The sequence below is a fragment of the Sander lucioperca genome, chromosome 13 (assembly GCF_008315115.2).
Source record: "Sander lucioperca isolate FBNREF2018 chromosome 13, SLUC_FBN_1.2, whole genome shotgun sequence".
In the NCBI taxonomy this organism is placed as follows: domain Eukaryota; kingdom Metazoa; phylum Chordata; class Actinopteri; order Perciformes; family Percidae; genus Sander; species Sander lucioperca.
Genome location: NC_050185.1, coordinates 35,830,575 through 35,840,574, shown reverse-complemented (window position 1 = coordinate 35,840,574; position 10,000 = coordinate 35,830,575). Strand labels below are relative to the sequence as shown.

General features: G+C 41.8%; 3 protein-coding genes and 1 long non-coding RNA gene across 4 annotated transcripts in view; 2 read left to right on the top strand and 2 right to left on the bottom strand.

Annotated features, from left to right (window-relative positions):
* LOC116036424 (bromodomain-containing protein DDB_G0280777-like) overlaps window positions 1-10,000 on the top strand; it is a 1,700,590-nt gene that overhangs the window by 1,124,398 nt on the left and 566,192 nt on the right. The window lies entirely within an intron of this gene.
* Window positions 1-10,000, bottom strand: part of LOC116036425 (C1q-related factor-like) — a 680,685-nt gene that overhangs the window by 187,294 nt on the left and 483,391 nt on the right. The gene's annotated exons all lie outside the window — the stretch shown is intronic.
* The window catches only part of med31 (mediator complex subunit 31), a 6,655-nt gene continuing 337 nt past the window's right edge, over window positions 3,683-10,000 (bottom strand). The window contains exons 2-4 of the mRNA XM_031281644.2: window positions 8,524-8,598; window positions 8,221-8,317; window positions 3,683-4,053 (exon numbers count right to left, since the gene is read on the bottom strand). Of these exons, the coding sequence (XP_031137504.2) occupies window positions 3,840-4,053; window positions 8,221-8,317; window positions 8,524-8,598 (386 nt within the window). The 3' untranslated portion in view covers window positions 3,683-3,839. The remainder of the gene's footprint in view (window positions 4,054-8,220; window positions 8,318-8,523; window positions 8,599-10,000) is intronic.
* Window positions 6,702-10,000, top strand: part of LOC118496575 — a 22,778-nt gene continuing 19,479 nt past the window's right edge. Inside the window, exon 1 of the long non-coding RNA XR_004899166.1 lies at window positions 6,702-6,712. This is a non-coding gene — a long non-coding RNA (uncharacterized LOC118496575). The remainder of the gene's footprint in view (window positions 6,713-10,000) is intronic.

Genomic DNA, 10,000 nt, shown 5'->3' with positions numbered 1-10,000 from the left:
AATTCACCCATTTACATGTGGAAATATGCTGGCTCTATACACGCTAAAAGTACTGATTATTTACATGGAGTCTGGTGGAAATATGCTGGCTCTATACATGCTAAAAGTAGAGATTATTTACATGGAGTCTGGTGGAAATATGCTGGCTCTATACACGCTAAAAGTACTGATTATTTACATGGAGTCTGGAGGAAATATGCTGACTCTATACACGCTAAGTGTGAAATAACAACAGAGTGAAAACATTGTAATGTCCCCTTATGGGATTAATACATTATTATTATTATTATTATTATTATTTAAAGACAAAACGTGCTTTTTTTTGACACTTTTGTCACTTTTCGTGACGTTTTTGAAGCCTTTTCAATTCAATTAATTTTATTTATAGTATAAAATCATAACGAGTTATCTCGAGACACTGTATCTAGACCACACTCTATAATTTATAAAGACAACAATTCCAGAAAAATTCCCCCAAGAGTAACCAACTTTTTTGTCACTTTTATTCACGTTCTTTTAAAAAAATTTCTTCTCATGCTATAAAATTGAATAAAACAATGAAATTGAATAAAAGTAGTGAACTGATCATTTAATTAACTCGTGAAGGCTGACGTCTGTACGGAACCATTCATGTTATTATTTTGACAATTTGGTTGAAATAAACCCAAATGTTCTGATATAGAAACTTTTTGAAAATGGTTTACATTAGACCCGATCTGTATCGTCGCCCAAAAATGAAAACCGGCAGCTGATTGGACGAACGCGTCACGTGGGTCTGGTTTCTCCAGGAAATTCACAGCCAGACTGTCATGGCGGCTCGTTCAGAATACGATCTCATATTGGACTAAAATAGTTCACCGAAACGTGTTTCTGAAAACATTTTAAGAGAGAAATAGGCCGTGCAGTTGCTGAATCTGTCTTCATTTCAGATCAACAAAGATCAGTTTATAATTAGGGCTGTCAAAATAACGCATTAATTTCGATTAATTAATCTAAGAAGAAATAACGCGTTAAAAAAAATAACGCAGATTAATTCATTCATATTGACGTTTGACCCGGAGCCGTTCTAGCCTCCACTGGACTGTAAAATGAAGGAGGGAGACGAGAATGTGCTGCCTGGATCATTAACTGGAACATTTGCCCGCCCCGCTTATTATACATGTCAAATCGGCCAAAATGAAGGCTGACGGCCCCTCCGACTGACGACGGCATGGAACACACCAAACAGACTCGAGTCACCGACCTCGCCAGACTGTCAGACGGCCGATTATCGGCTCGGTGTGTCAGCGCCTTTAGTGACAAAACTTGATAAAAAAAAGTCCAACTACAATCATTAGATCTGTGGAAAGTCTTTTAGTTTGATTCATTCTCAGGGCCTGGGTGGTGCAGCTAACCCGTATTATGGCGGGGGAAACGCTGTCATGACTAGGGATGTGAGTCACGCATGCGTCACTTTGCGACAAGTAGCCTCCAAGATGCTAATGGCTTTTTGAGCTAACGCACAGTCTATGAGCTAACGTTACGTATCAAACAGTCATAGATAGCTACAACGTTTTTGAAATGACTGCTAGCTAAAAGTTAGCAATCAAACACAACAAAGGCTGTCACTTGAATGGCATTTTGAGCTAACGTTAGCAATCAAACAGTCATAGATAGCTACAACGTTTTTGAAATGATTACCATCTTCTGTTATTGTATGTAAAGAGAAAAGTTTATTATTTTATAGATTTCACAAATTTCAGTATGACACGTTATGCCGTAAACAGTGTTGCCAGCTCGTTTCCAATGAAAGTTGCTAGCTATCTACGAAATCATTTGTATAAAGCTTAGTGGTTGTGTCAGCAAGGTAGATAGAAAGAACTCTTTAGCCAAATAATCACAAATTCAATACAGGAATTTATTTTACCTCATAATTATTCCTTAGGTAGCCGATCTTTGAAGTAAAAAAAGAAATTCTACAAAGGGAGGGAGAAAGATCGATAAATAATTCTCAAAGAAGGCCTGCTTGCCCAGGTCCAGGCCAGCTCAGCGGCGTCTTTCTCCCGTCGCGTCCCGCTGTCTGTCCTACCTACACCGGCCCCCGTACACCCTGTCCCCCCTCCCCTTCTACCTGGGTTAGGTTTGGGTTAAAACGGGTTAGGGTTGAGGAGAGGGGAGAGGCTGCTCCTCTGTCACAGAACAGAAGGCGGCTACAGGAGAGAAATACCTCGCATGAAGGGTATGTGATGATGTGGGGTATGGTGAAGGGTATGTGATGATGTGGGGGTATGGTGAAGGGTATGTGATGATGTGGGGGTATGGTGAAGGGTATGTGATGATGTGGGGTATGGTGAAGGGTATGTGATGATGTGGGGGTATGGTGAAGGGTATGATGATGTGGGGGTATGGTGAAGGGTATGATGATGTGGGGGTATGGTGAAGGGTATGTGATGATGTGGGGGTATGGTGAAGGGTATGTGATGATGTGGGGGCCAAGGGAACTTTATCAGGATGCATAGTATCCTGGATCCATGTAATAACTGTCCTTTCAAAATAAAAGTCTGCCTGCCTCTATGGGAATTTAACATAGGGGTGTACTGACTTATGCCTCCTGTATTTTAAGGAAGAACATTTATTTATTTACGATACATTATTCATTCACAAAGAAAATTGGTGTCCTTAAAGGTTGGATTTTTCCTAATTTTTTTAATAAGGCATTAAGATCAATTTCCAAAAGCTGATGTTTTTGTTCTTCTTTTTAGTCAACTTTAGCACGGATGTCCTAATTTTTGTCCTAATGTGTGTGCACTAAATGTAGCCTGTCTGAATGTCGTTTTTATATATTTTTAAATGTAATATATATATAGTGTATATGGTTGAAATGACAATTAAAAACCCACTTGACTTGACTTTTATTCCATCACACATTTATCAACATGACATCATGACTTTGCGTAAACATACACGCCACTTTATCTGTACGCATTTTGAGCTATCCGCGTGTATGTCTATGCTGTATACGGCGGAAAAAACAGTTGATAAACGCCACACGCAGGACGCAATCCCAGCTCTCCTGGGTGACAGTCCTGTGTTTTACCCCTCCGCCCCCCCGACCAGCCTCCGTCCTTTCATACTACTCGCTACGGCGATGATTCACATGTAATGTAGGTCAATAGAGGCCAGACGGTGTTGATTGACACGCTAAAAAACGAGTATGCGTCTTGATAACACGCAAAAACGGCATACAAATTGGCGTGTCATACGTACGCCACTTCATGAGATCAGTCTGCATTTATCTGGTACGTCAGCTGATCGGGGAAATAGAAAGTTTGTCCACCAAGAGCACCAAGTCTATGTGTGTGTGTGTGTGTCTGCATGTGTATCTGTGTCTGCGTGTGTGTGTGTGTGTCTGCGTGTGTGTGTGTGTGTCTGCGTGTGTGTGTGTGTGTCTGCGTGTGTGTGTGTGTGTGTGTGTGTGTGTGTGTCTGCGTGTGTGTGTGTGTCTGCGTGTGTGTGTGTGTGTGTGTCGCAGTCAGGTCCCATCTAAGGAATTCTCATAGAAAATGTTTAAAGTCTGCGTGTGTGTGTGTGTGTGTGAGTGACTGTCTGCGTGTGTGTGTCTGCGTGTGTGTGTATGTCTGTGTGTGTGTCTGCGTGTGTGTGTATGTCTGTGTGTGTGTGTGTGTGTGTGTGTGTGTGTCGCAGTCAGGTCCCACCTAAGGACTCCTCATCAAAAATGTATCAACATCGGCCTATAATTCCAGGATCAGTCAGTCTATAATCCACCCTTTGATTATCCAAAACGCCTCCCACCAGAATCCACGTTTGGCGTTGCCGTGCTGCGGCGGCGGCGGCTGCTGCTACTTGGTGGCAGCGTTGCCGTGCTGCGGCGGCTGCTGCTGCGGCGGCTGCTGCTCCGCCAGCGCCTGCTGCAGCCGGGTGCGTTTGCGGGAGTAGTGCTGCCAGTGCAGCAGCTGCTGCTCGTCTATGAACTTGGTGCACTGAGCGTTGACCAGCTCCTTCCTGAAGTGCTCGTACTGCAGCAGCTCCAGCATGTGCAGGCAGTGGGGGTACCTGCAGGGGACGACGACAAGTCAGGTTACAGGGTTCATACGCATTTTAACTAATACTTTTCAACAGGGATGTCCAGATCCGATCATGTGATCGGAAATCGGGCCCGATCACGTGGTTTCAGACTAGGGCTGGATGATCAATCGAAAAATAATCGTAACCAAAATTCAGAGCCTATAACCGACGTAATTTTACCAAGTCGGTTATTTCGGTCTTTTAATCCTATTAATATTTCCGCGGCCGCCCACTGTGTGTTAATGTACTTTCCCCTTAAAACATAATACGGCCGCCGCGTGTGTAGTCACGTGACTCCGCCCCGTCCAGTCTGCGACCATAGGTGCTTTCCGATCGGATAGTACTTGTACTTTTTAGAGGAAAAGTCCACTTCTAAGCAGTTCTAAGAACTACTCTCCCCCAAAATCTTTTTTCCCCCGTTTGCATTCCCACTGGCCAAGTGGCCATAAGGACTGGTAGGAGGGGTAAGGGAGGGATGTAACCATGGCAACGGTCTTTATAGCATCGTCACTAGACCTTAGCGCCACATACAACAACAACAACAACAACAGATGATGCTAATACTTGTGCACTTTTCCTTTATTAAATGCACGTCCATTCTTGTAGTAATTCACGTAATGTTTTGCTCAACACAGACGGGGCCTCTGCCTGCTGCGCTGTGTGTGTGTGTGTGTGTGTGTGTGTGTGTGTGTGTGTGTGTGTGTGTGTGTGTGTGTGTGTGTGTGTCGGCCGGCGAGTCGCAGGACACGCTTGTGGAGTTTAACTCCGAAAAGACAGTTAACCACAGTTTCCCGTTAATCTTATGATGGACATTTATTATTTATTTTCTACATTTTTAGGAAACTTTTTTTTTTTTTTTTTTACATTAAAACTTAAATTACTTTTTTTGTAAAATCTACTGTTGTAGATTTTAGTTCAGTTGTTTGAAATATTTAATAAATAAGCATTAATTGCTTATCTGTGTGTTGTTTCCTTATTTTAGAATCACAAAGATAAGATGATGCACTCTTTCATTAGAAAAAATAACCGTGAACATATTTACAGTATAAGAAAAGAAAATTTAAAATAATCGTTAAATAATCGTAATCGAGGTAACTTGTTAGATTAATCGTGATTATGATTTTAGCCAAAATCGTCCAGCCCTATTTCAGACTCGATCAGAATCGGACGTTACCTCCTGATCAGGACTCGGATATATATATATATATATATATATATTCTCATTATTTTTTAACACATCTATAGTTATGCGGTGGCCCAGAGTTAGATCCTTTTGACTCCACACAGAAACAGCAACGCGTGCGGCATGACATCACTTTGTTGCAGAGACGCTATTGGTTAAATGCCGGCAAAGTCGAACACGGAAGCAGCTTGAAGCGGAAAGCGCGAGTATGTCTGCGGTCTGGAGGTATTATAAAGTTGAATTATTATAGAAGTATCGCATCGGGACTCGGTATCGGTAGATACTCAAAATCAAATGACTCGGACTCGAGGGCAAAAAAACCTGATCGGGACATCCCTAGTTTTCCGTGACTTTTTCAGGACTTTTCCAATGACTTTTTAAAGGCTCTTTCATGACTTTTTCATGACTTTTTCATGATTTTTCAATGACTTTTTCATGACTTTTCCGTGACTTTTTCGTGAATTTTCAATGACTTTTTCATGACTTTTCAATGACTTTTTCATGAGTTTTCCATGACTTTTATCATGACTTTTTCATGATTTTTCAATGACTTTTTCATGACTTTTCCGTGACTTTTTCATGATTTTTCATGATTTTTCAATGACTTTTTCATGACTTTTTCATGACTTTTTCATGACTTTTTCAATGACTTTTTCATGACTTTTTCGTGAATTTTTCAATGACTTTTTCATGACTTTTCCGTGACTTTTCCGTGACTTTTTCGTGAATTTTCAATGACTTTTTCATGACTTTTTCATGACTTTTTCATGACTTTTTCATGACTTTTTCATGATTTTTCAATGACTTTTCCATGACTTTTCAATGACTTTTTGGCAAATTTCCATGACTATGTATTCCTGAAAATATCAGTCGACATTATACAAGAATACAAATCTGCATTAAAGTTAACCTTCAGAGGTTTAACAATTAAATGAATGACAATTTATGTTGTTCATAGCGGGAGTCGTAGTATCGCGCCCCGGGTAGAACGGTGACGTTAAGACGACGTGAAAATACATTCATTAATCACATATTATTATGCTGTGTTAACAGAAATTACATGACTTATACAAAACTTTCTGGGTCTTTTTATTTTTCCAAAACCTTTTCAGACCTGGAATTTGCATTTTTCAATATATAAAAATAAACAGAGTTTAAACAAAAGTGCATATTGTCATGTCTGTACTAGCTAGGAGGCATTATTTTTGTAGATGTTTGTTTTAAAGAGACAGTACTGCGTCCTGTCCTCCCATCACATTGTGGGTCTGTCGGGTGTTGTCGTACTAAAAACCATCCGTAGAAAAGATGCTGCCAGGGTTTCTGTCTCTCAACGGACGGACTTAAAAAGCACACAAACAAACCGCAATGTCTTCTCGTCTTAAGATTATCATTATATATTCTTTCTTGTTCCTTTCTTAAAGTGTAACTACCCTTTTTTTTCCAACCTGGACCCTGTTTTCCTGTGTCTTTGTGTCTGAATGAGTCGCCAGTAATGGCCGGTTGAAAAATCCAAAATCCGGGAGCAGCCAGACCCACGTGACGCGTTCGTCCAATCAGCTGCCGGTTTTCATTTTTTGGGCGACAATACAGATTAGCGCCGCCTGCTGTTATGGAGACGTATTACGTCTCGTCTCTTCGGTGTTCTGAGGAACTTTTTGGACCAACTCGGGGAGACTGATACACACACACACACACACACACACACACACACACACACAGACACACACACACACACACACAGAGACACACACACACACACACACACACACACACAGAGAGACACACACAGACACACACACACACACAGAGACACACACACACACACACACACACAGAGAGACACACACACACACACACACACACACAGACACACACACAGAGACACACACACAGAGACACACACACACACACACACAGAGACACACACAGACACACACACACACACACACACACACACACACACAGAGAGACACACACACACACACACACACACACACAGAGACACACACACACACACACACACACACAACACACAGAGACACACACACACACACACACACACACACACACACACACACACACAGAGACACACACAGAGACACACACACACACACACACACACACAGACACAGAGACACACACACACACAGACACACACACACACACACACACACACAAAGAGACACACACAGACACACACACAGAGACACACACACACACACACAGAGACACACACACACACAGAGACACACACACACACAGAGACACACACACACACACACAGAGACACACACACACAGAGACACACACACACACACAGAGACACACACACAGAGACACACAGAGACACACACACAGAGACACACACAGACACACACAGAAACACACACAGAGACACACACACACAGAGACACACACACAGAGACACACACAGACACACACAGAAACACACACAGAGACACACACACAGAGACACACACACACACACACAGAGACACACACAGACACACACAGAGACACACACACAGAGACACACACAGACACACACACAGACACACACAGAGACACACACAGAGACACACACACAGAGACACACACACAGACACACACAGAGACACACACACAGACACACACACACTTTCTAAATGTCTGTCCGAACCCTTTAATCTAGCCATGTCCCGTTAAAAGTACACTTTCCCATTTTCCACACGTAGGCCGAGCCGAACTTGAACAAACTCTGAGGAGACGCAGACGTATTTCGCGGGGCAGGTATTGCATTCATCACGGGATTTGTAGTTTTATCCCCGCGGACGTACCAACACCAATACCCCCCAGAAAGAACTACAACACACGAACCTACGCTCTGAGGGCAGCGTTCTGCGGGTGGTGGTCAAAGAGCTTTGAAACGGAAATATCCCAAATCGGGAACTCAGTGGCTAGTTACACCCAGCGCTACTTATGGGACGTCTTACTTGAGGAACTTGGCGTACTCCGGCTCCTTCCAGTACAGCAGGTACTTCAGGTAGTTAATGAAGGGTTTCTCTCTCAGGAATCCTCTCTGAGCTAAAACTACAGACACGCAAAGAAAAGGAAAACACGGACAACGTAATGAGACAGATGCATTAGTTAGACTTTCATTTTGGCGTCTGGGCTAAGATATTTGTTGCTCCACAGCCCAATAAAGAGCCGGGACGCTCAGCAATCACTGATAGTCAGACCACACAAATATAAAAATAACTGTAGAAATATCAGAGCTGCTGTCTGTCGACACTCACAGTTGAGGTAGTTTGGGTTGGCCAAACACTGGATGAACTCCAGCTCGGACTGGAAACGGTTCCTGGCCTGCTCCTCTGGACCACAAAACACACACAGTCACACACACACACAGTCACAGAGATATACACACACACACACACACACACACACACAAATATACACACACACAGTCACAGAGATATATACACACACACACACACACACACACACACAGAAATATACACACACACAGTCAGAGATATACACACAAACACACAGTCACAGAAATATACACACACACAGTCACAGAAATATACACACACACACACAGTCACAGAGATATACACACACACAGTCACAGAGATACACACACACACACACACACACACACACAGAGATATACACACACATTCACAGAAATATACACACACACACAGTCACAGAGATACACACACACACACACAGTCACAGAAATATACACACACACACACACCACAGTCACAGAATATACACACACACACAGTCACAGAAATATACACACACACACAGTCACAGAGATATACACACACACACACACAGTCAGAGATATACACACAGTCACAGAAATATATACACACACACACACACACACACACACACACACACACACACACACACACACACACACACACACAGCAAATAAATATTTAGGAACAACATCACGGTCAATGTATGCGATTCTGTGTTAAGAGGTGACTGGAAGATACAATTTTAGGAGACGCAGGTTTAAAGAATTCTAATTATTTCCACTAAATCTGGTTCCATTCCATTTGCGTTTTACGTTTAAAAATAAAAATAAAGAAAGAATAAAAAAGCCATCAGAAAGTGTCTTTTAAATAATAAATGGTACCAGACTCCATTTAAATTTGTATCAATTTAACGCTGCGTTGTTTATCTGCTGTACACACGAAGCGCGTATCTACGCGTCAGTTAAACAGTACAATTAAGTTACCAGTGAATTAAATGTGTGCCGATTTTTAAGATTCAGTCTCGGCTATTCATAACATTGCTTCGGTGATGCTTAAAACACATGTTTTTGTCAATAAATACGGTTGTCCTTAACTGTATTTATTTCAGATGCAGTTCGGAACAGCCCTGTCTGCAGCCAAGCTAACGTTAAACGGCACGTTTATGCCAATTTGCGAACAACTAGTTAACAATAACTACATTACATCAATGTAACAATGACTTCACTAACATGTTGAATATCGTATGTATAAATATAATCATAATGTGTATGCATGTAATAAATCCCTTTGAACGAATACTGCACCAGATCCCATTCAAATGTATATCAATTTAACGCTGCGTTGTTTATCTGCTGTACACTGGAAGCACGTATCTACACATCAGTTAAACAATAAACAGAAGTTACTGGTGAATTAAATGTGTGCCGATTTCAAGATTAAGTCTCGGTTATTTATAAAATTGCTTAGGTGATGCTCAAAAACATATATT